Below are 27797 nucleotides of genomic sequence, written 5' to 3'. Positions count from 1 at the left end.
GGCTTCAAGTACTAGTATCAACCTCCTGACCTTCTCGTCCAAAGTTGCCTTTGTTGGTTTGTTAGACTCCCTCTAAATCTCCAAGTACTTGCATCGACCTTATGACCTCCTCGATCTGTCCTGCAACATTGAGACTCTGTCTCCAATAGCAACAGTTTCACCAATGACTATGCCTATTCCAAGATCGAGTAAAATACCCTTGCCAATACAAGCAGGTGAACAGAAACCAGTTAAAACTTCTTCTAAGTTATATGATTATGCATGCATCAAAACCTCCTGGATGCATATCCACAGCAAGACCCCACTGATGTAGCTTTCCAAAGCCAAAGCTAATTCTCGTTGATCTCGATTCCACAATGCATGTGCAACACGATACAATTGTAAAGCATGATTACCCTTCAGATACAACAAAGCCCAACTATATGATCTGCAAGAATGGTTTTTTTTTGTCCTTAACAACCTGTACATCCAATTGTATTGTCTGCTGAATATCAGCATCATTTGTAAACACATCATCAAATATATCCATTTACTGAGAGATGGTGTGTATTACACAAACTCTTGCCAAGAAACATATGTGATACTCGGCTAAGACATAAGATTGTCGTCTAGATCATTGTCAATGCACTAGGCACCTCTCACCACACTTCACAGAGACGACCAATGATATCTCCAACAGATCTCAACCAAGCATTAAGAGCTACGGCCTATGCTTGGGCAAACACCACGGGCACACGCCTATCCACATACATGGACATCTAGCCTGGAATGGGAAGCACTCACCACAGTTCGCATTCACATTTGTATATTTCCTCCTCTTGTACAAGAAGTTGCAAGTAATGATCTCGATGACCACTATGTATGAACCTCGCGGGAACCACCATGCACAGCAGGTGAGGCCTCATACCCGTCGTAGACTGGAACACAAAGCCTCGAAATAACTTTCCACAGGCATCACAACCATGCCACAAATGAGTCTTATGCCGAAAAAATAAATGGATGCTCCAGAAACAATGTATAGATGTATTCATCAGCCAAATCAGCAAACTCGATGGTGCAGGGTTGAGAATGCCCTTCGAATTTGAACGGCTCGATAGAGGGGACGATTCTGCATGCAGATGCGGCGCATGATTGTACAACAAATAATATATAGTTGTTATTCAATGATGATTCCAGGTCCACCTCCATGCTCTGTAGTGCACAAATCATGTTTGGCGAAGGACTCTCCATGCCTTCCAGAATAAGCACCAGCTCGCCGATTGAAGGTCTACACCCAACTCTCAGGTGGGCGCACTACAGCGCTAGCAACAACACCTTCTCCATACTCTGCTTGCAACTAAAATGTCGAATCCTCTCGTCGATTATTTTCGTAGAGTGCCCATTCTGACTCATGTCAACCACCCAGTTAGAAACGAGGATGTGCTCAAGGCGATTAGTGCTTGAGTTGAAAGCCCGACAACCCTTTAAGAGCTCCAACGCAACGATATCAAAGCTAAAGACGCCAAGGTAGTCGTAGAGCGCGTACTCAGGTGCCACGTAGCCCATTGTGCCCACGGTGCACGTGGTGTAGTGCATCTTGCCAGTCGTCTTGAACTCGGCCATCCCAAAATCTGTCACGAGAGGGTTGAGCTCCTCGACCAACAGCACATTCACCGCCTTCACGTCCCTGTGAAGTATCGTCGGCTTCGCATCTTCATGCAGGTGAGGTCTGTGTGTAGGAAAGAAGCTGCCAGGGTGACCTGCAATAATTGATTGCTGCCATCAACTTCCCAAAAAAATCTTTCCTTTGCCACACTATCGAGGGGTAGATACCTTCACCCCGAACCAATGCAAAATTTGTTGCGGTCATGAAGGACTTATATCCACATTTGACATTGTGAAGAATGAAATCTGACTGCAATATCAATAGATGATAGTTTGATATCTCAAATTTAATTTGGATCTTCTTTACCAAAGCTCTGATACCATGTTAAAGTAAATTAAATTTATTTCAGACTGATGCAATTCTTACAATATGCAGATTATAATGTATTGATTTCTTCTTTTGATATTAGGGTATGTATTCAGAATTTAATCCTTAACAAATATGAATGTTAATAATGATAATGTATTGATGAGACGCTGATGTACTTATTTTCTTCAAGTCTGAGATTGCCGATCAAAGGGAGAGAGAGCATTTTTCTTTTATTATACATCATCTCTTTATGATATCGGCATGTATAAATATATATGTGGAGAGACATGTCATGAGAGGACATGTCTCCACAATGTGGAGCCATGTCCGCTCATGACATGGCCCTTTTTCAAACAATACAACACTTGCCAAAGGGTGCTTTCAAGAGGCCCGATGCTCAATCGGTTTAGTTAACATAAAAACCAAAAAACAATATTATGAAAGCCGCTGATTTGCTGTGCATTACATTTTATCATTACTCGATCCAGGTATATTTGATATAATAAATACGATCATTTCTTGATCTGTTATATATAAAACAATGTTGTCGTCAATGATCATTGCTCGAAACATGGCAAGAGAAGATGAAATAGAATCTGATTACACAGATTAATCTACTTGTATCTGTATAGTATTTCGATCAAATACAAGGATGACGGTTTTACAAAGCATTTGAAATAATTATTCTTATAGGCACAAGAAATGTGTATGTGTGTATGTATGTCAGTTCACATAGTGAACTGACATACATACATACATCCTTATATCTGACCAAAGCTACTATGCATCAACAAACGCTAAGGTGAAGACTGGTTTTGGAAGTGAAAGATCTTCCCTAGCCAATATGGTGTGATTTATTCAGAGTCACAAGTTTGTGTGTAAATGGAGAAATAGAGGTTATGAACTAGATTGTTATATCATTCAAAATCACCAAGTTTACGAGTACAAATTTATTGAAGTTTTGTTACCAAAAACAAATTTGAATGGTTTATGTAATCTTCAGTGTATGGGGTGAATGGATTTTTGGTGACTATATAGTCATAGTTGGTTGCCATATTATCTTGCAAATGTTGTTTGAGCTAAGGTCGAATAACTATTAGAGGGAGCTAAAAGGGCATCACCTAGTTTGGAATAAGGATCTAAATGCCTTCATATTGGTTGCCAATCCTTTTGCTAACAATTGGAAGTTGTGGGTAGAGGCCAAGAGACGTGGGTTATTTTCATTAGTCATACCATTTCCTTTAGATTTTGTGGGAATTGGTGAATATGAACGTGGATCCCTCACATCACTTAGCTATAGCATTTGAAAGTTTGGTAATATTTGAATCTTCAAAAAAAAGAAGCCAATTTGTCTTTTGAGGAAGTGAACATTGAATTATAAATTGTAGTTCATGTGGGTGGCCAACAAGGAAGCCACAAGGAGCAAAGAGAGATCACAACACGTGGCAAGGAGGCGCGAGACCCTTGGGCTCACCTAGGACTTAGGCACAACCCTATATTTATGTTGTAGCCCTTTTTTGAGGAGGGATGTGACCATAGAAGACCTAGGTGATTTATGATGTTTCTTTAATGAAGGTTTTTTCTCCTATCAAAGTTTGAGGTTTTGTCGTTCCTTTTGGAGTTCTAATTTTGACATTGTATCATTGCTGCCCATCATTGCAATTGTGTTTGGCATTCTTGATGGTTAGACAAATAAATATTTGCACCTCTATACTTTTGAATAGTGGAAAGGGCTGGTATGAGTTTATGATGGAAATGTGTTTTAGAATATTAGTTACAATCGTTCTAAGTTGGTTGAAATCATAATCCTGCCTAATAGATTGTTTGGAAAGTTTTTGAGAAAATTATTGCAAGTTATATATCAGCAACATTGCAACAAAATTTCTTGATGGGGTTCTACATTTATTCGTATCAAAATATTAGGCTTTCCCATCTCAATATACCTTTTATCCATTCTCTACTTGTTGATGCGGGAAAATTACACGCTAATCTTTTGCCAACACTGAATAGAATGTCGAGTATCCTATCATCTCTTGAGTAAGGAAGTTCCTAATGCTGCTATGAACGATCAATAGGGACAACCTCAAGGTTCCAACTATCAGGTCTTGATTGCTTAGGATAACTTAGTGGTAATGTGTTTTGTTGGTAAACACGAGGGGAACGGATACAACAAGTTGGTTTGCATCTGCTAATGCCTTGATTGCAAATTGGGGAAAATGAAAGAAAAAGAGATAGGGTTTAGGAATCCTAAGGACAATGATGGTAATGGTTAGTGCTGCAAGTAGACAAATTTCCATAAACTAATCCCTTCTTAACCAGAGATATACTCACAACTCCACAAGAATAGTGCAAGCTCCAAGAGAATAAAGGATCTTCAGGTTGTAGATACTCATTTGGGTACCCAATTCTGGCACAGCTTGAGACAAACATCTACAATTGAACTAGGAATAGTATTAGGTTCAGGCTAACCATACACGGGGACCTACAATTAGTAAGCCTCCAATAATAAACACTTCACCATTAAAATCACTAAACTCTAACTAATCAGATGAAGAGAAACCATGTAAACAGAAGAGAACAAAATGACAAACATCATAGTTCAATGTTTATTTATTTGTTTCAATTGCCATTACAACAATATCTATTCAACAGCTTCTACTCTATTCTACTACTACTCCTAATCTGCTAACTACTAACCTGCTAACTTTACAAAAACTCTAACTATCTAACCCTTTACAAAGAGAAAGGCATTGGCCTTTTATAGATTTTACATTCTGGATCAATGGCCAGGATTCAAACCATCTAGTGGCTGTGATCTGCCTTCTAAAAGCTTGACAGCTTTATCCCATGCCTTGTAATTCTCATAACTTCCCAGATACCCCTTTTTAACCACTTCAACTACTTGCAACTATTCTCAATCAATTTTGCAAATCAAGTATTTGAGATATAACTAACTTGTGTCCCCCTTTTGTTTTAAATTGCATTAAACAGGGTCCACGGGTAGTTATTTTACAATAAAGCAATTCTATTTTTAACAATCAAACTGATTTTTTGATATTTTCGGCTATGTAATTTCGATTCTGCATATTTCCTGTAGCATCACATTGAGCTTTGCTAATGCCTTCCAAAGACTCAAAACCTCATCACTTTGGTCCTGATGTGTTGTGGTTGCATCTTTCATTTGGTCGAATGGCACGTCCTTCGTTGGCTCTATTCTATGATCACACCCTAAGTCTTGTACGTGGACTTCAACGAATTTCGTGGATCCCGATCACATCTTCAATTTGCGCTTCGGACTTTCTCTGAATCCAACGCCATGTTGTTGCCTCTTGGCACCATCCATCTTGCACAAACAAGCAAACCCAGAATCAATCACCCGTTCATTTAATTGCCTTTTTAAATGTTTGCATTTTGATATTATTCTTGGGGATATTTTGGGCAAGAGAATAAAAATCAGGCGACATCTTACTTTGCCGAACTTGATTTCTTTGGCTTAGTCACTTAAATATTGTGCTTCTTGTTGGTATTTTTGACAGGGTATATGTTAAAAGGGGGCGAACTCCACTTTTGGTCCCGACTTACTTAAGTCCAAATTGCATTTTGTTTTGATTTTCCAAAAGCACCGTTTTGACATCCTTCTAAAAGATTGGGTGTTCATGATAGCAAAAAATGATTTAATTATCAAATTACCTAAACTTATTTTTATTTTGACTTGCAAATTCCAAAACACTTTATTCAGTATTACTTTCGGCCTTTCTAAGGCGTAATAACAAAAGTGTTTTGGCTTTAGAAAACATACGAGCTCTATTTATGCATTTCAACTTAGACCCTGACCCCCCTTTTAGGCATTTTCTTCGATGTTCGATGGCAAAAAAATGTGAAAAGGTGATATGAAGATGGCTTTGTGAAGGTGTTTAGAATCCACAGTGATTCCTCCCTTGGTCATTTGACTAATACAGGCAATTTCGATATACTTATCGGCAATATTATGGATGGCTAAAATACGATTTTCTTTTGCCTTTCAAAAGCAACAAAGCCCACAAAAGCTCAATATATTTATTTTTTTGTGTTTTCTTCTGACTTGGCTCGACATTTTGATCAGGGCCATCAATGGTGATGAAAAGGAACGATTCCAGAAAAAGGGTTCAAATTTATTATTTGCTCAGCCCTAAGCCATTCAAAATGCGGGGTTATTATCGTGGTTATTCTTGGCACTTTCGATGGGTCTGGGAAATACGACCTCATAGAACTCCATTTTTTCTTGCCCTAAGTGCTAGATGAAAGATCCCTGATTGATCCCCTTGCTGATCCGCTGTAATTTTTAAATTAATAAACTATATTTTTCTTGTGATTTTGCTAATGGTCTTACAGAATAGAGAGAAGTTGCAGAATGTTTGGTTTCTTTTTGTATTTTTTGAATATATAAGCAAGTAATGAATAAAGAACAGCAAATAAGGAAGGAAGCTGAAACAAGTAAGAACATTCAATTAAATCAGAATTGATACAAATCGTACCGGGCAGATTTCTGATTTATAATATCCAGATTATTCCCTACGCACTGGGGATGTGCTTACATCCAATAATGGCTCCAACTGAAGGGTAGATGATGAACACAAACCAAGAACACCAGCTATGGCTGAATGAAAGTCTTCACCACTTCCAGCGTAAAGTGTACCTGCTGTAATGGTGGCATCAAGTTAAAACAATCACGTCCTAGCTAGGAAATTCAACCACCCTGCTGAAACCCTCACCAAGCAATCTGAATCTCCACAAGGAATAGCGCATACACTCTGACCAATAATGCCAATGCCAAAAGAATCCACTGCTAATCAATAGCTGAGGGCTACGTCTCAGCCAGTACCAATCATAGGGTTTGTGTCCCAGATTGAAGAATTGCTCTACCAGAGCAATATTGCACCAAACAAGTTTTCAATATGTAAAAGATAATGAGAAATTAGGTTTCCTTCTCCTTATATCTCTTTCCTTCCAAATCGAACCCTAAAGATATATGAAAAGTGCGCTTTAATATAAAGTCATATTTCCCAATATTGGGCGCCCAAGTATAGAAAAAACACTACTTTTTCAATATAAAATAACTCCAAGCACCAAAAGGACCCTGGCAAGTGAAAATCATTTAGAAAAGTTCAAGACCTTTCCAACGAGCTATAACACATGGGCATACGAATCCAGATGAAGCCAAAAACCCCTTATTACTCCGAAATGGCTATAGACATAGCCTTATTTAAAATATTAAAACGCTAACTTAGGAAATATTTACATATATTAAAAATATAACCCAAATAGCTACAGAAAACTTGAAACACACCAAAAGCCTGAAACTGAACCTGTCACCTGTCTGTGATTGATGTCAGAAATCATGGATCAACTGGCAGTCTCATCCCTAAAATCTAGGGATGCTCCTAGAAACTAGGAAACACACCCAAATCTCCTGAAACTGAAACCATCTGAAAGGTCATGAATAACCTCATGATTGGCAACTGTCACGACCTCCTAAAATTTAGGGATATCCCCTAAAATGTAGGAACTGCTCCAAACTGGCTCCAAACTGCCTGTAAAGCCAAAATCCAATCACTATAGGCACTGAATGAGTCCCAATCAACCTCTGCTAGCCTACGAGACTCCAATGATAGGCCAACTCCCTAGTCTCTGATGTCCACTCTAGAAAGGGGACATGACACTAGATATTCAATATTTGTTTTGGGTTTAGGAGGCCCGATAATGAAAAGGCTTTCTTGTCAAAACATAGGAATAGTTTATTCGATCTCCTTTTTTATTATTTCGTAGGCATTCTCAGTATTTTCTATGGCACTTTTCAGAAGGTTTGAGGGGAAAGAAGGTCTAAATCAAACCAGATGACTTCGGTTTGCCCCCCTCAAAGCACTGAACTTAAACCGTCGAACAAATCCTTTGACCTTTTAAAGCAGGTTGTAATATCCCCGTTAATTTTTTTCACAAAGTTACATTCAACAGAACACTTGTTAATGTTAGGAAATGAAAACCAAATGCTGCTGAAAGTAACCCTCCACTTTTTGATCACTGAGAGCCCAATCTGGGAGGGTGAGAACATATAGTGTCGAGGGGATCATTAGATGCCAATATCTGAAAATGATTACAATCTTCGGGCGGCAAGCCAGCCCCTTCCGCTTATACAGCGGGATATTAAAACAATGCAATCACTTGGCAGTAAACCAGCCAAGGACAAGCCAAAGAACTGAAGAATGCAATCACTCAACTGCTTGTGCAGCGGGAGGACAAGAAATGGGAATTAATATCAACTCCACCTCTTGTTTAGCGGGAGGACAGTATTACAAACTCAAGATAGACGGCCAAGCCAGCCTCTTCCACTTATGCAGTGGGAACCCAATAAGAAATCTGAAAGATAGCTGTCAATACTTCTAATGCCCCGCCAGGAACCCTAAAGGAAACAACACAACTAGGCAACTAAAGGGTAAAATAATTTTTTTTTTAAAGACTAAGTGCACTAACTATGACCATTGCACGTTTAATAACTCAGCGGAAGTATAACATATGATTTCCTAAGGGTTACCAACAAAGATTAATTTGTAGATTACATTAACACCACAGATAATCCAATTGTTCATTTAATTAGATAAATTAAATGCTTAAGTTTAAAACTACACATACATTTAAATTCCATAATGAAGAAATGAAAGTACTCCAATGTATCCAATTTCCATAAAACAATTTAACATAAGATGAAAGCAACTGAAATAACATACATCCCACTGACATACTATTACAATATCCATAAATACATGGCTTCCAATAATGCCACAAATTACAAAGTTACAATATCAAGGTTACATAAAAGTCTGATACAATGACCACAAGGTCTCAACTGAACAATGATCTCGAACAAGAGCTGGTATATGAACCACGAACCAAGAAACACCAACGAAGCCTTTCCTCGCCTGAAGATACAATCCAGAACATCCAATGGGAAGTGGCACTACCACCCGACCATGTGATCTTGAAATGGAACCACCCCACCGTGCTAGGAGATAGTAGAAAACCCTCAAGCAAGCAAAGTAAGACAAGTACGAAAGGACTACAAGACTCCGCAAACATCCATGTAACTCAAGTCACAAAACACAAGTGACTCTAAGGAGAGAGTGTCATCACATGTCTTACGGTGGATACCATGGTACAGCCTCCATAGGTCTCGACCCCCATCCTGGGTTTCTCCTGGTAACCTCTCCCGAGCCTCCGGTTCCAACTAAGTCTCATGCGGACCCTACCAATCCTTTCGTGAAGACAAGGTGGTAAGTTTGCCATTCCAAGCCTTCTCGTAACATTATGAGCCCTGTACAAGCACTACACCTATGCACGAGGTACATTATCTTAATTAATATTTATCTCACTCCCCCCCAATATATTATTAGGTTATCACTTTTTAACTAACTTTCGACAGGTTATCATGTCATCCACTCCAGGCACGGCCCCCACTCGAAAGCCACTCTCTCTCATAGGACACTAACAGGAAAGGTCTATCTTGTCATGTCCCCTTTCTAGAGTGGACATCGGAGACGGAGGAGTTGGCCTATCATTGGAGTCTCGTAGGCTAGCAGAGGTTGATTGGGACTCATTCAGTGCATATAGTGATTGGATTTTGGCTTTACAGGCAGTTTGGAGCCAGTTTGGAGCAGTTCCTAGATTTTAGGGGGTATCCCTAAATTTTAGGAGGTCGTGACAGTTGCCAGTCGTGAGGTTATTCATGACCTTTTAGATGGTTTCAGTTTCAAAGAGATTGGGCTTGTTTCCTAAATTTTAGGATCATCCCTAGATTTTAGGGATGAGACTACCAGTGAATCCTTGATTTCCGACTTCAGTCACAGACAGGTGACAGGATGATTTTAGGGTTTGTAATGTCAGTTGGGCATTTTGTGGCTATTTGGGTTATATTTTTAATATTTCCTAAGTTAGCGTTTAATAATTAAATAAGGCTAAGTTGTTAGCCATTTTGGAGTAATAAGGGGATTTTTGGTCTCATCTGGATGCGCATCCTATTGTGTGATAGCTCGTTGGAAAGATCTTGAAATTCTTTAAATCTTTCTCTTTGGTCTCAGGGCAATTCAGTGAGCGGATTTCTGTCTATGGGGAAAAAGGTCATTTTCTAGTAACATGACCACTTTAAAATAAGAAATTATAACATTTCCACTAGACCACGCCACTTGGAGACAATTAGGGTTCGATTTGCAATCGAGAGGGGTTATAAGGGGATAGGAGCTTCATTCTATGATTATCTTTTACACATTTTACATCTTGGATTTGAGATTTGGCTCTGGAAGAGCTTTTCAGCATCTGGGATGCCAACCCCAATGCCTTGCCTGTTTGGGACGTAGCCCCCAATACAGTGGTTTAGATTTGTTTGCAGCTATTAGCATCTTGGAGATTGTACGACATTCTTTCTGGAGGTTCAGCAATTCTGACAGAGTTCAGCGTGGGGTTTGGGGTTTCTAACCAGTTGGGTGTACTTGGCAGCCGTACGGCTGTACCTGGCAGCCACTTTCCTTCCCACGTGCAGCACTTGGAGGGCTGGAATCTTGCCACAACTTCATTCCTAGTTATGTTACTCTTTCAGCATCCAGGTTGGAATTATTCCTGATTGTAATCTTCCTGAAATTATTGGAAATCTTCATCTGGTCAAATATTTGATTTTATATTCAGAAATCTGCCTTGAATCGAATTTGTTTTGGCTGTATATGAACTTCATTTTCAGTACTTTGTTCATGTACTTGTACTTTATTATTTACTTGTTGAAAAATCATCAAAATACAAAAAGAATTCAACCCTTCTGCAACTTCTGTCTATTTCTGAAAGAAAATATTAATAAGCAGGAAAAATCAATTTAAATAAATAAAAATTACAGCAGATTGGTAAAAGAGATCCATCGGGGATCTTTCATATCTCTACGAGAACTCTATGGCGAAACAGACAACCATAAACAATCCTGACAAAGCACAGGTGAAGGATACATAATCACTAACCCAAGATTGACCATTTGGACAAACACACACAATGACTCACATCAATAAGGTTATACAACAACACCTGACCAAGGAGATATAATAACATAAGACACAATGACAACTCAACCAGAATTGCAACGGAATTAAGCTTGACTGCAAACACCATTTACACAAGATCCTAACACAGACAATCTTTTCTTAAAATAGCCAAAAACACAAATAACTTGCAATTAAAGATTTTCCAGACAATAAGAAAATACAACTATATTAATACAAAGAAATCAATTTTGTCATTTGTCCAATAAGGTTAAATCAATCACATAAAAATTAACCCCCTAAATATATGTTCATGATTAATTTACAAATAGACACGATTAGATTATATCAATAATCTATATTAAATTCCCAATTAAAAATTATATATAATAATATAATATAATTACATAAATATATATATTCTACGAATATAATATTATATAATTATATCACATTAAAATATATAATAAAAAGAAGATTAAATTTTGAAATATCTTTCATTTCCAAAACAACATAACTAAAACCACAGAAAATACTATATACATATATATATTATAATATTATTATTATTATTTTTTTGAATTTTTTTTTTTTTTTATAATTTAATTTAATTTAATTTTTCTTTTAAATTAATTTTTTTTTTTTAAAAATTTTAATTAATTTTTTTTTTAAAAAAATTTTAATTAATTTTTTTTTTTTAAATACAATAATCTAAAACAAGTAAATTCTTTTTTTTTTCACCCAAAATTTATTTCCAATTAAATTAATTTACAGGGAAATTAATTAATACATAATTTCTCCAAAATAATAAAATAAAATAATTTCCTTTAACTTTTAACAACACAATAAATTTAATTAATGATTAATTAAATTTATTTCTATAATAACTAATAATATGACAAAGATACACAAATATTAAAAAAGACTGCCATAGCCAAATATCGAAACAAAAATCAAACAAGAGGGAATGATTTATCTGGTAAATCTCATTCCTCTCAAATCTTGCAATTTCCATGCACAATAAAAATCTTGGCAAAATTTGTCAAAATAACTTTTCCCAATTTTCTCAAAATTTAATCTACAAACATCCAGGTAATAACTTCTTTCCACAAATTAGAAATTAACTTCAGGGATTGGCTTTAGCCAAGAACAAGAAATAATCAAACAAAATTTTAGATTTGACAAACATCTTAACACATCATTCAGAAAGAAGAAAGAAATAAAATATTTTCTTAAAACAACAATCAAAAGAAACCACCCAACCTGGTATAGCTTTCCTGGAAGAAATCTGTAGAAGAGCCTAATCTTTTCAACAAGCTTCCAATAAATTTCTTCACCTAAATTCCTGACCTGTTTCCTGTGTATCCTAAAATAAAGACCTATTTCCCTATTTAAACTAAAATTCTAGGTTCAATAGCTTTTTCTCAAAAACCTAAATTTAGAATAAAAGTAATTTTATTTTCTTTTCTAAATTTATAACAAAAGATAAGCTAACATGCAATAATTAAAAATCATTATTCTTTCTTTTCTTTTCTCATGCAAATTAATTAATTTTCTAAATAAAGAATTAAAACAATATTTTAATTCTAATTAATCTTTTTATTCATTTATTTAATTATAATTCTAGGAAATAATAAATACAATTAATCTAATTTATTTTTCCATTTAAATAAAAATATATTTCTAATATCATGCAGCTTGCAACTTAATTTAATAATTTCTTTTAATTAACTAAATTATAATCTCAATGCATAAACAATACAACTATGAGATAATTCCATAAACTTAATTAATTAATTAATTAAATCCACTAAAACACTCAAATTAAACAAAACTCAAGCAATCACCCATACAAAGATCAAACAACAAAATACGAAGGCCGAACAAACTAACAAGACGACCAACTGACGACACTCACACGAGTGTAATTGAGTAAAATAGGGTTAGCTATTATCTCCTCCACTTCCATCGGAAAATATAAGGCACATTCAGACCTATGAAGCCAGGTGGAGACGATACCCCGTACCTACCCGGTACGTGTAACTGCAATATCCTGCATCACCGAACCACACATGCATATATATTATAGAAAACACGGCATACACACTGATGAAGGAGAATCACGACGTTCCCTGTCTCATTGAAATGAGTGAAAGAAAATCGTCCCCTTGCATCCAATACATTCGCAGACACACAACATATAATTCCACATTGCATAAATAAAGTAAAGTGTCAGTACATAGCAATAATCCATAAAAATGCCATAAATCACAAGTACTAACATACTGTAAATAAATTACTCATCTCATATCCAGATAAAGCATGAAATAATGTCATAAAAATTTGAATAACACATCATGGTAATGTATCCACTGAAAGTAAACAAAAATAAAATATAAGTCTAATGAGTTCGCATGAGGAAGGTTACTACAGTACTACTAATCAGCTTTACAAATTCATTACAATGATTTCTGAATATAAGAAATATTAATAATCTAAGATAGGCGGCTAAGCCAGCCTCTTCCACTTATGCAGTGGGACAGCAGAAAGCCAAAATGTTGCTGTTAGTACTACTAACCAGCATTACAATAAATAAGAAATTTGATAATCAAGTGCTTATTATGAGCTGACAACTGCAACAACACCTTCAGTCATCACCTAACCACCCAATCTACTCACACTCTAAAAAACACACCCAAAATCCAACTTTCGAAAATCTGATATATATGACAGCAGGCTGGAAATGCATAACCAACAACACTAATCCACACCAAAAATCTCCTAACTCACTCAAAACTCACTCAAATCACCCAAGAACACACCCAAACCAACAACAAGCATTGAGCGATCAAGTACGAACTGGAAAACAGCAGCAATATGACCCCAAACACTCAACATGAAACCCAAAACACTCCCAGCATAAGGCGTTTACAGCAGAAAACTTCGACTTGCATAATAAAATTCAATACTCCAAGAAAACCAACGAAAACTTACAAGATGAATTGTCCATGACATAGGAGATGAATGAGCGAATACCCAGAATGACTTGACGCACACACAAGGAGCTACGAACGAAAACACGCTTCAGCACACACCGCGACCAACAACACGAACACTCAGGAAAAACTCCAAAATATCTGAAACTGACACACAAATCTGCAACATTGCTCCTCAAATCTACTCCTTTGGATGAAGAGCAGTCACAAGTTCAATTAGTTGCTATATTGCAAGCAAGAAACCAAGCGGTAGCTAGGAGGTATGCATTCCCCGAAGCTTCACTCCAAATTTTGGCAGCACTTTGTTATAATTTTCTTCATAGATCATGAATGAGAAGCCCAACCCTCTCATTTATAGATTTTGAAGGCTCAAATTCAAATTCAAATTCAAATTCAAATGCAAATGCCTCCAAATTCGCCCAAATCACATGTCATTTCATTCCACTCACATTTGGCGATTTATTTCATTTCATTTCCTTCAAGTATATGGTGCCCAAGATGAAAATCCACCACCTAGTCTTCAAGTTCGAACTTTTCCCTTGGTTCACACTTTGCAACATGAAAACATTATAACTTAAGCACATTTTCATCCATATCGCCACTTTTGATAAATATCATGCTTAAAAACTAATATTCATTGAATTGCACTTTGGCATCCAAAAAGAAGGTGAAATAATTCGCCCAAAAAGACTTAGGACAAAATTAATATTTTCTCCCTCCTAAGTCGTCCATTCATAAAATAATCAAATATTAATACCTCATGCCTAAGGTATTAATATATTAAAAATACCTTCTCCTCAAATATTGATTATTGCCAAATTGAGTCGGAGACTGAAGTGCTGGAAATCACCAAAACTGAATTGAGTTGGGGCTCTGAACTAAACTGCTAAAAATAGTCATTTGAGTGAATACAAGATCTTGCCAAAATAATACTATCAGAAATAGCCACTGAGTTGAGCTGCAGAATCCTTGCCAAGAATAGTACCAAAATAATGCTGGAAGACCAACTGCTCAAATTGACTTGTCGAAAATAGCCATCTGAATAGGCCTGTTGACATCCTGCTAAAAATAGAACTGCTAAAAACAGTACTTACTAAAAATAGTAAGTGTTTCCAAAGTGATTTTAACCACATTCTGAGCAGCCGTCGCACTTACTAAAAATAGTGTGTAGAAAAAGTCACTCTATGCAAATGCATGTCGAACCATCCTGAAGCTCTCTGAAAACCCAGAAGGAATCCAAAATCCAAACTATCAAACTCCCACATATACCCCCTGAAAACACCAAAGAATCCTCCTAGAAAATAGGAAACCCTAATTTCTGCCCCCGACTAGCCTACGGGCCTCCAAACTAGGCTAACGGCCAACAAAACTAATCACTGCGGAGAAGGGGACATTACACAGGCTCAGGCCTTTTCGATGCTATTTCCAGCGTTTGCAAGAGCTTTGGAAGCAAGGTTGAAAGAGAAATGTGATACGATTTTCAAAATTTCAAACACCAACCTCAGTGCTAACTTCGGCATTTATAGATTGCTTTAAAGGAAAAAAGAAATTCAATACCTAGAGCCTCGATGGTCTTCTCTCTCTCTCACGAAGCAGGCTAGAGGCAAATGGGGGGGTCCTCGTCAATGATAAGGAGTGGTGTGCTACGCACAACACTACCTTCATCCCTTTTCCCCATCATAACTTTGGAGTTTTCCTTTCCAACATCCCTTTCATCCATTCCTTGCCTTTTACCGTACCTTTGTCAGTGTTTCAAGCATCCTCTTATTGGCATGCTTTTATTAGAACCTCGACTTGTTGATACTTTGTAGTAAGTTACGTTTTAGAGTCGTAGTTTCAGCCATCCCTTTACTCGGGCTCCTTTTCCTTGGTATCCCCAATCCTTGACTCTTGACATTTTCTTCTATACACCTTTTTAGAGTTGGTGATGCAAGAATACTTCTAATGTGGTACAAGGTATGAGGTCTTGAAACTTTTCATTGCTCTATTTAATTGGGACTCTAGGTTTGGATGTGTCCTTGTTTGGGTACCTCATAAGAGGTATTTTTTACTCTTGATCTCAAATGTCTCACATTATATTATCTTATCAAGATCATGAGTTTGGACCTTTTCTTATGTGCATGCACAATGGGATGAATTCGTTGTCATCCCCAACTCCCTATTCTTGAGTCCTCAACAACGGTATTGGTAATGAGGTATCCCCAGTCCCTAAAACTTTGAAACTCATGCATTTTGCACTGTTCATTCCCACCTACCTCCTTACACAATGTAGAGCGCCATTATTGACTTGAATCAATGCCACACCTATTATAGAAGGGTTTTCCTACCCAGAAACAACTGTTCATCTTAAGGGCTTGGATTACATGTATTTTTGATGATGAAAAACTATGGCGACCCATGTAGCCATTAATGTGGTGGTTGAAATTTCAGCTCTAGGTGGTTGCTTTTTATCCATGTGAAAGATGGGGCTGCTAGATTATGCAATTTTGGAATCTCTTTTGAGAGTTGGATAGAACCAAAATATAAGAGCTTTAGGTTACATTGTTTTTTGTATATGTTTGGTTGATCTCTTTTGGTTAGTAATTGTGTAGTGCTAGATTCTTGGTTTGAAATAGCAAAGCCATCCATGGCTGTCTTCTTTTCTTAGAGGGAGATGTGAACTTTCATTTTATTGTAATCATGTGAAGTTATTCCATGGCCATTGGCCTTTTCTTGGGAATCACTTGCATGATATATTTGATAGTATATGTCGTTGCTCAGAATCAATTTTAATTGTTTTCTAGTCTCTTACATACGAAGTGTGTGTTTCTATAAAATGAGAATTCTTATATATAAATAGTTTATTTTCCTTTGTTTCCGAATTACAGGTTGTCCTTAGAGGAAATAGCTAGAAGAACAATTGAAGCTTGGGAGAGGGGAGCAACTGAGATATGTATGCAGGTTGATTCTTCATGGCCAAATCTTTGGGAATGCTTTAATTATTAGCAGAAATCTTAAAAATAAATTGATGCTAGGATCAAAAGGTTCTTGCAATGTACATTTATGCAGTTATTTTAAAATTTCTAAGATTGCTTGAATTTCATTGATCATCTGCTTGGTCAGGTTTAGTAATTAGGGTGAATGTCTTTGGGCTTCACTCAGGTTCCTTGTAAACTGAAAATGTGCAAAAATTGGAGTTAAACATGTTAGACTGTTAGTATATACGAACAATTGCAAGGACATTAGCCACCTGCTTTAGATGTTCAACATTAGTTTGTGTGAAACTAGCAGCCATGAACTCTGTTTGTTTTATGATGAGAAAACATTTAGTATAATGCTTCTTTCCGAGACTTTCATTTTAGCCTTAGGTAATATCTTGAAAGGTCTGTTGTAACCATACAGTAAACTTTGGGTTTGCATTTAGCCTTTACGTACAAACTTAGGGACTGATTTAAGAATCATTGTGAGCATGTTCAATACATTTTGATTTCATGTTGTGGAAGATGGGTATGTGAGTGCCATATGTCGTGGGAAAAGACTATACATGGAGCATTGTTTTTGCACCTGCAGCAGTTACCTTGTGGGATGCATCCTTTTTGGACACCTACATGAGTCATTTTGTTAAAAAGGGCCCTGACCTACCTGGTGCTATTGATGGGAAAGCACAGGCAATCTGCCATAGTGACTGGTTAAGGTGGACACATATGGAGAGTTTGAACTGTAAATTTGAGTTCGTTGGAATTTGCATAGGTGATAATAAGCAACTTGGAAAGCTTAGTTTTTTATCGAAGCCATTTTTTAAATAAGATGAAGAAGACATATACAGAAAATTAATATCAAAACCCACCCCAAAATCACATTTGAATGAGGACAAGAGCATGAAAAGCAGTGTCATAGAAAATGGAGGTTTTCAAATCACTGGACAAACCAAAGAGAAATCAGACTAAGCTCTTTAGAAACGTGTATCAACTATAAATATAGTAAGCTTAAGAACAGTTAAGATGGTCAAAATCTGGTTGAAATGTTGCATCTTTACAATCAAAGTGTATGCATATAACTGAGATCTGCTTCCAACCAAGACGAAATTTCCACGATGGAAGTCATACAACAAAATTCCGAAAATCCTGCCCATAAAAAATAGACACTTTGACCTGATATTCCTGCTAAGGTCACCCCAAAAGAAGAGTGTCATGTCCCCTCCTACCATCGGGGCCAAGAGGGCCAAAGTTCCGCTCTTGGGCTTAGTGTGGGATGGCTTCGGGTGGACCTATCATGCTTCTTCTCTCACACCCTAATGTGTTTGAAATGATGTTATAGATATTATATGAATATCATGTGTTGTAGACTAACCCTAATAACACATATATTATATGTGTATGTTCTTATGTTATGATTGCAAGATTTGATTCCAGCATCACATTCTTTTAAGAGATATTTTACTTGGTAACGATGTAACCCTAACCCTAATTTGTTGCAATGGTGATTCAAGGGAAAACTCTAGAGCAATTAGGAAGGGGACATTACAACGAAAATCATTCACCTCCATCATCGGCACAAGTAAATCAAATTGCCTTGTTTGCATTGACAAGAAACTATGATCTTTCTTGCAGATCAAGGAGGAACTTTTCTAAATATTATGGTGATGGCAATGTGATGTCCCCAAACAAGACTCCGTCAAGTATTGAGGAAGCCCCTTGTTAAAATATTGTCACTAAGCATTGGAAATATTGATGTCCATCATATGATATTTTTTTAAACAAAAATCATCATTGAAGCATTGAGATTACTATTTGTGCTACAACAAATTGAACAAGCTAAATGTTGTGGTTCAGATCGAATAAGATGACAATCAATGTTGTGGTTCAGATCGAATAAGATGACAATCATTTGCCACGATATAATTAAAGAAGCAGATCAAACTGTAATGTCTACTTCTTAGCTTGAATCAACAGATCAGGATCAGTCTATTAACGAATTCCTCGTAGACTGATAAGAACGAGTAGAGGACACTAGACTGGTGATTTCTCCTATTTCAGAGGGTACTTTAGAGTAAACATGGGTAGAATTAGTCAACAGTATTGCTATCTCCAAGTCGCCAATCTAAAACTGCATTAAACCCTAGAACATCTCCTTCAAAGGCATACATGAGTCTAGAGAGAGAGTGAGGTGCTTCCTTGTCAGGTGTCCATGAGGAGAGAGAAAAAAAGCAAATTAAAAGAGAGATTAAAGTTGATGCATATTACTTTATAATCCCTCCTTGGGTCACTTAAAACATATTAATAATATTAAGTTTCACCTTTCCTATGCACCTATTCCTAGTGAGAGAGTGAATGGGGAAGAGAGAGATAAAAGGTTAGTATAAGTGGAGAAAACATATAACATAAAGTGTGTGTCCTAAATGGGAAAATGTTTATGAGGATAAAGTAATTATTATTTAATTCATTAATTCGATTGAGGTGTTAGGGTTCCAACTTGTTGACGTGGCTAAAATCGCGGAACTACGACTCCATCCGACCAACGCAGAATAGAATGTACTCGTTGAGTATCTTATCCTCTCTTGAGATAAGGAAATCCCTAATGTTGTTTTTAATTGATCAATGGGGACGACCTCAAGGTTTTGATTGTCAGGTCTTGACTGTAGGATAGCTCAACGGTCGATGCAATTTGTTGGGAGCACAAGGGGTCTTACGTTTTGCAACAAGTTGGTCTGTTGCGATTTTCAAACTGTGAAATAAAAGCAAAAGAGAAGGGTTCAGGAAGCCTAAGGACAAGGATGATAATAGTTGATGCAACGGGTAGACATATTTCGATAAACCAGTTCTTCTTTTGCCAGAGACACCCTCACAACTAGACAAGAACAGTGCAAGCTCCAAGGGATGAAGGATTGTCAGACCGGAGACACTCGTTTTAGGCACCCAATTTTGTCGCAGCCTAAGACGAATACTTGCAGTTGAACTAAGCACGGTTTGGGTTCAGACTAACCATGCACGGTGACCTCCAATCAGAAGACCCCCAATGGTATGAACCAGAAATGCATCAAATACCCCTCCACACTTCACCATAAAAATCCTTGCACTCTAAAATTAACCAGCTGAAAGAAACCATGCTTCATTTTTAGAAGTTTCCTTTGGGCATCAAAGTTGGATAAGTTGTAGCAAATCTGAAGCCACCTATTTGCTTGTGTGGCCATACCATTTCAGGGTAGAGGGAGCTCAAGAAATACTATTTTCAGCACCATAGTTGTTGTGTTTGTCACCAGCAACACTTTGTCTAAATGTTGAATACCATACAACAATCTTTAGTGGTATTTGGAACAGCAATTTGAAGTTATTTGTGGATTGGCTGAGTGAGGTACTTGTGTGCCTAGCTGACCCACTCTTCTCCTTGTGCAAGGTCAATACTAATACAAACTTCTTTCTCATCAGTTCCTTATTGTCACACAATCATCCCAATACAGCAGACAAGTTTTGGAAGGTTGCAGCAGTCTAAAGGTTATTTAAAGACATAAAAATCAGTCCATCAGCAAGCCGTCCCATCCAAGGATTTGGAGCTCACAACAAACCCCATCTCAAGGGAAAAGTATAGTTTATATATTCCATCATTATTGCCTTCAGTAGACCATCATATGTTAGTGGTTTGAAGAGCAAAGGATTATATTTCTGATCTCTGTGAGTCTTTTTTATGAGAAAGCACCTCATATTCTGAGTGTGCACCTTGGTTGTGTGCTACCTTTCAAGTCTACTTTATCTACATCAAGCTACCGGATTCCAGTGTTCCACTACGGGTGGGACATTACACAAACGGAGATAATAATTGTCACGATGATTACTAGTGAAGCAGATCAAACTAATATTCAGTTCCACGATTTGATAATAAGAATCAAATCAATAAATAAAGACTCGTTTTCACAATATTAAGTAGTTTGGTTGAAAGCCCTATCTTGTCCGTTTAAAAAGCCACAAATGTTATAAAGTTATGAACAGCCATGATTGAAAAGTCACGATGATAGATGTTAGTTTTGTTGAAAAGCCACGGTGCTAACTATTGGATCTGTTTCCAAATGCCACGAGTTAATGAAGGTGACTCTTTGACAAAAGACATACTGTTCTATAAACTTATATATGGATGGATGCACACAGCAGCTCGAAGGAAAAAAAGGGGAAGCATTCACGAACAGGGATCAGACTACATAGAGGGTGATAGACAGCAATAAAGAAGCGATTAGATGTTAATACAGCAATGGAGTCTATGCAAGCAATCGACTAGGAAGGACATTGTGATAAGGATGATAAGGTGGCAGTTTATGAACATAAAAATAAACCAATATAGAGTGGTATGCAGAACTGGAGATCTTTTATAGATTGCAATTTGATTGAGAGATGGAAGTCAGCAATAGAATAGACACCGATGAACGATAGTTGTTACAGTTTAACTTATACAAATATGCAATCCATTATAAATCTTTATTGGTTAAAATAAAGTAATTTGTGTGGTGCGATTTGTTTATGCAAAACAGCATGATTAAATCTCATTCTCGAAGAGGCGTGATTTATAAAATAGAACATTATTCTATGGAAGGCCGATTCTCTAATGTGAGAACAGCAAATGAAATATATCATTAAAATATAACTAATAAATGCAATGTTTTAAAACAGCGATTAAAGATCAATCAGAGGCAGAGAACACTTAAATATTGACAAATGATGGCAAAAGAAACTGTACAGCAATTAATAGTAACTCATAAGATTATCTTTCAGAAATATTAGTAACATTGTTAACAAGGGAAGAAGCAATGAGAATTGTCAAAGGCAGCGCTTGAGATAAGGGCAGTGACTTTGTTGTTAGAAAGACATGAGTCATAACTAACATATAATAAGCAATGACTATATTTATTGGAGTACCGGTACAAGCTAGCGAATCTAAGTGTACCAGTATATAGCAGCCTTTGAATAAATAAATGTGTGTTAAATATGTAACAAAAGGTCGTATCCTTATAAATGGTTGTCTATATTCAAAGCAATGCCTTTCTTGAGAGGTGATATGAATAATGATTGAAGAATTGTGAAAAATAAGGGAGGAGGAAGAAATAATGAATATCTTTCATATGTAAGACAGTTTGAAAAGCAGAAAATATGAAGGGTTTTGAGGATTTATTTTGAAGAAGATAAAGAGAAAATAAAGAGTAGATTAAGAGAAGATAATGAGCAGATTTAAGAGAAGATACGAAGTAGATTGTGAGCTGATAAAGAGCAGATTAAAGAGCTTCTAAACAATATATTTATTGCAGATATTATGCCTGATTTGGAGCAGGGTTGGGTCAGAATTTTTGAGCAAACTTTAGTGAAATTAATACATCATTTTGGAGCAGACTTTATTACAGACCTATACCAGATTTGTAGAGCCACTTGAAGAGGAGAAACTGATAGCATCAATTGTGAAGATAAGTCCTATCTTCTGAACTAGTCTTAGAATTTTAAGTTAAATATTGTAATAAAAATATCTTCAGTTTTCATAAAAATATATTTACTAATATATTACAACTCTCACTTTAAGTTAAAAATGTTGTCTCAGAACTGAATTTTGGATCTCAAAGAGGGACATTACAGGCAATCAACGTCCTAATGAGCATATATTAGCCTTCACCATTGCTTGTGGAATTTCAAATTGAGCACATGAAGATGTTGTAGTTTAATTATTTACTAAGTTGCTAGTACGGGTACGGGTACGTGGGTATGGTATGCCGGTACGACAATTTTTTTTTGGGCGGGTTTTGGGTATGTTTGGGTACGTCTGTACAAAATAATGTAAAAATCATAAATACATACATATATGCAGCCTAAAAAGTAGAAACAAAAATTAAATTTAGAATCCCAAATATCATCCATATGCTAAACATGTTGGTTGAAAATTTTGTACACTTGGGGAAATATACAAAATTGTGGCTTCAACCACAGTGTTAGTATAAACTCTTCTAATTAAGGGAAGGCTCCCCCAATCTATCTAATACTAAAACTAAAGTAAGATGGAACAGCAATCTTTCTTCTTTTTTCAAGAAAGCCAATATCCTTTTCTCTTCATAGAAAAGTGATAGCAATTTAACGTAAAACAGCAGTAACAACTTTTGAAATAAAATAAGAGAAAGAAATGAAGTTTTCTGAAAGCTCAAAGACTTCCGTCACTTCTTTCGAGACGGGACAGCAACATCAAGCACAAAGAACAAAATATAACAGCACAAAGTCTGAAATAACTTATTCCTTTCTACACAAAACAACAAGAACTAGTGTGAGCTCAAAGTCTCACAGCTATTTCCTATCACAAAAACTATTTCTAATCTCTCTCAAGAACAAGTGTAAGCACAAAGTCTTACAACTTCTCTCAATAGAACTTCTATTTTTACTAAAATTAATCTCCAATACTTGCAGTGCAAAGTCTGCAAATCAAATTTGATTAAACTCTTCAAGAAGCACTTGCAAGAAAGATAATATTGAACATAAACTCAAGAATGTAGCACAAAGTCTCAACACTTTAGCAATCTTCTTCCATTCCTTCCAATTCTTCCGTTTACACATAAAAGCTCAAACACTTCTTTGCTGCAAATTTAGCAGATTTTTTGCTTGCTTTCTCAAATGATCCAGATTACAATAGACCCCCTCTTGTATTTATAGGAGAGGAGTCTTGAGAAAAAGGTGGGAGGATCCCAACTAATTTGAGAAATTCTCTCAACCACCATGACTTATTCAACAACTAACTAAGACTTATTCAAGGTTACAAGTCTTATTCTAAATTGACTTGTAATCAGCCTACTCGTAATTACAAAAGTGCAAGTGATGAATTGCATTTTACAAAAATGCTTTTACAAGTAAACATGTCAAAAAGAAAATTACAACTATGAAATTACAACTAAGTGTTGAAAAACACTTAAGTTGCAGCATGTTTAGACATGAATCCTTTGAACTTCTGGATACCATTCGTAGCTCAGCAGGATTCGGCTCGTGGGTGTTCTTGGCAACAATCATGGTCTTCACAATGGTATCATGGAACTGAAAAAGCATAGGGTTATTCTTCTCCGAAGTGGATTGGATTTTTTGCAAGAAGATTTGATGTTCCATCAAAACTTTAATTGAGGCAGCTGAAAATTGTTCACTTCTTCACTCATTATGAATCTTCATCTGTAGATCTGTGAGAACTTCTTCTTCTGGTAGCAACTCCCCATTTTGATCCATGATATTGCAAGAGACCTTCTCACAGCGAGAAACAACACCTTGGAATACTTCTACTCGCAATCTCATAGTGTCATCCATATCTTCAATGAGGGATTTGAGAATGAGGGCTTTGTTCTCTATGAGCTCTTCAAATTCTAGATGCATGACCCTGGAAGGAATAATGTCATACTCCTGAAGAATACTCAACTGTTGTTGAGGCATCTTGTGCCAAATCGTCAAGCTACCTTCAACCCTTTCCAGGTCTTGTTTGAAAGTCTCAGAAGCCTGATTCAACTTTCCTCCAATGGTTTCTAACTTAACCATCATTTGGAATATGTCTTTCAGCACTTGTGCACATAGATCATGAAGCTGATCCACCCAAGAGTCTAATGCTTGTACCTTTTGAGCAGCTCTTTCAACTCTTTGGACTGGTTCTTGTGAAAGTTGAAGGATTGCTATCTTCACTGGAGGACTTGGTAATCTTTTGGATTGCTGCAACAAGTTGCACATTTTCCTCTTCTAGCTTATCCTTCTTTGTTAGAAGTTCATCACACCACTACACCAATGAAGCTAGAGAATGTTGAGCATCATGTTTGACTACTTCATGTGTTTGTTTGCCCAACTCCACTCTTATAATCCTGTAATCAGCAGATTGCATTTCTTCATGTGGCTTGTCTACAATTGGCTCAACAATTTCGGCCACCTTCATCCTGTTACTATCAACTGTAACCCTTGAGATTGTCTTATCCCTTTTGGCAACCTTAGGTTTTGATTGCTTGAGATGCTGGAAATCAAAGATGTCAGGGGAGATTTCTTGCTTCTTTCTTTTAGGCGTAAAAGAACTAAGCCATGGAGGTAAAGTCATCAGCTCTCCTTGAGCAACGGCTAAAAGTGAGGGAGAAGCAGTTTCTGTTTGAACAATAGTTGTCATCTTGGGAGAAGTTACTGTTTGAACAACAACTATATACTACTCATTAGTCAAAGGCCCTGATGACTGCATCATGAACTCATCAAAACTAGAAACAAAAGTATCAATCCCCGACAAAGGGGCATATGCAGAATTATCCTCAAAGATATTCATCAAATTCTCTTGAGGATGATCAAGAGACGGCTCTGTTGCTGAAATCGGAATGACTCTCTGAGGAGATCCAAAAAGCATCCACATTCGCATCAAGAGATGACATAGGTAATTCCAAAGGAATCTGAGCGGTAGCTTCATGAGGTGATTCCAAAATGGATGACTCAGAAGCATCATCCGATTGTAGTTCCTCCTCTAGATCTTCCACATCAATTACATGAATATGAAGCTGAGGCTTTTCTTTACCTCGAACTGTCACTTCTTCAGGAGGAAGTACCATTGCTCTGCTAACCTTCAACTTGATTCTTATACTTGAAGATGATGCACCTTCCTTGTTGTCTACTTTGATTTCAGACTTGAGTCCGACAAGTCCTGTAGAATTGTCTTCTTTTCCAACCTTGATCTTAATGAGTCTAACACCGTTACCCTTGAGCCAAGTATTGGTATTAGCTAAGTGTTGTGCGAATCGCACACCCATCCCCGTCTTGGACAGGGACCCCCCGGTTTGTACCTTTCTGTCTTTGCGGAAGAGGAAGGGGATATGAAGGGTCAAGTTGGTGAGTGATGGAGTCTGGAATGTCCTGATCCTGAAATTTGGCTGTCTGGAATGTCCTGATCCTGAAATTTGGCTAAGTTTGGAATGTCCTGATCCTGAAATTTGACTAAGTCTGGAAAACTGAGGAATCCTCCAAAAACTAGAATTCGCAATATAACTCCTGGAGGTCCGAAACCACTCTCAAACATCCTGAAAGTATATATGGAATATAACTTAAGTGTTCTTATACTTAAATGTTATATTCCATAAAATGATCCTTCGGGGAGATCTTGACAAACTCGCCCAAGCTCGCACTTCTTGAGGAAAACGTTTAAAATCGCTAAAATGCCCAATTTTGGACCCTGGGGCAAAAAGTTGAAAATGTGAAATGTGCAAAAAGTGGGTTTAGGTCCGAAATTCACTTAAAATGCCCAATTTCGGACCTTGGGGCAAAAAGTTGAAAATGCGAAATGTTGTAAAAAGTGGGTTTAGGTCCGAATTTCACTTAAAATGCCCAATTTCGGACCCTGAGGCAAAAAGTTGAAAATGCGAAATGTTGCAAAAAGTTGGTTTAGGTCCGGATTTCACTTAAAATGCCCAATTTCGGACCCTGGGGCTAAAATGTGAAAAGGTTCAAAAGTTGCAAAAAGCCCCCAGAGGTTCAAATTTCACTTAAGTCCTCCAATTTCGGACCCTGGGGCCAAATTCAAAATTTCCCAAAAGGTGCTTTAGGTTTGAAAATGCTTGGAAAGTTGCAAAAAGCCCCCAAAGGTCTGAATTTCACTTAAAGCGTCCAATTTCAGACCCTGGGGCCAAAATCCAAAGTTGTATAAATTTGCAAAAAGGTGGTTTAGGTCCGAAAATGCCTCCAGTTCGCTTAAAACTCCGAAATTTGCAAAATATGCTAAATGGTGTGAAATTTACCTTAAAGTTGCAAAAGACCCCAAATGGTCCGATTTTCTTCGATTTTGCAAAAGGGCGTGAATGCTCCGAAGTTCTTTCAAAATTGCAAAAATATGCCAAGGCATCCGAAGTTCGCCCTTAGGATTAGAAAACGCAGTTTAAAGTTTGCAAAACAACGCCACAGCTCTGAAATCCAGAAAATGCAAGAGTGTTAGGATTTTAAAATTTGCAGAGGCTCTTCAAGCCTCCAAAATCACGCTATAAGAAGTTTTCAAAACGCCATAAACCCATTCAAAACGCCCAAGACTCCAAAGGTAAAATCACACAGAAGTAAATCGCCCAAACACTATCAAGACCAAGGATCAAATTTCACATTCGAAGAGAAAGGAGAAGCATTTTCAAGATACATCTCACAAAGAGCTTCTCAAGCCAGATGTCGTAAATAAATTTAATGTTTGTTAAATTAAATTATTTAATTTTTCAAATTGATTTATTAAAATGAAATTGATCGCTTGCAGGTCACGGGACGTCATTGAAGAACCAAGAGAAAGACCTAAAACGCAAATCGAAGAAGGATCGCAATCAAGGCCAGGCGCTAAAGACTGAAAAAGAAAAAAGATGTGGGAACATGCTACAGGAGCGCGAGAGAAACCAAACATTGGGAACCGTGCCGTTGAACAAAGATGAAGTCCACCACTGGGACCAAAGACCAAAGAATACTTTGAATGCTGCAAGTTTATGCCTTCTCGAGAAAAAGCACACAGCTGGATTTAAGTCCAAAAATTTAGTTTTAAAACTGAAACTGCTTTATTGTAAACTGCCTATGGGTCCCGCACAAGATATTTTTGTGGATAACTATTCCCAACCACCAAGAAGATTGGATAGACCTGAATTAAAGCCAAATAGTGGCAGGTAGTTGAGATAGTTGCTGGTTGGATAACTGAGAATTAATTCGGCATGGGTTGAAGCTGCCAGCTTCTGGAAGGCAGATCAGGACCCTTGGATGCAGTCCATCCTAGCCTTCGATTCAAAATTGTAATATCTATAAAAGGCAGAGGCCTTTCTTTTGTAAAGGGTTAGATGGTTAGATGGTTAGATAGTTA

The 27797-nt window shown here is 37.0% G+C and overlaps 1 protein-coding gene across 2 annotated transcripts in view; it reads left to right on the top strand.

The window, feature by feature from the left end:
* LOC131072039 (uncharacterized) overlaps positions 1–27797 on the top strand; it is a 354982-nt gene that overhangs the window by 272945 nt on the left and 54240 nt on the right. For both annotated transcript variants that reach the window (XM_059211052.1, XM_059211051.1), the window contains one exon: positions 16865–16937. In XM_059211052.1, the coding sequence (XP_059067035.1) occupies positions 16865–16937 (73 nt within the window). The remainder of the gene's footprint in view (positions 1–16864; positions 16938–27797) is intronic.

Source organism: Cryptomeria japonica, chromosome 9 (assembly GCF_030272615.1).
Source record: "Cryptomeria japonica chromosome 9, Sugi_1.0, whole genome shotgun sequence".
Classification (NCBI taxonomy): domain Eukaryota; kingdom Viridiplantae; phylum Streptophyta; class Pinopsida; order Cupressales; family Cupressaceae; genus Cryptomeria; species Cryptomeria japonica.
This window is presented reverse-complemented; position numbering and strand designations above follow the sequence as displayed.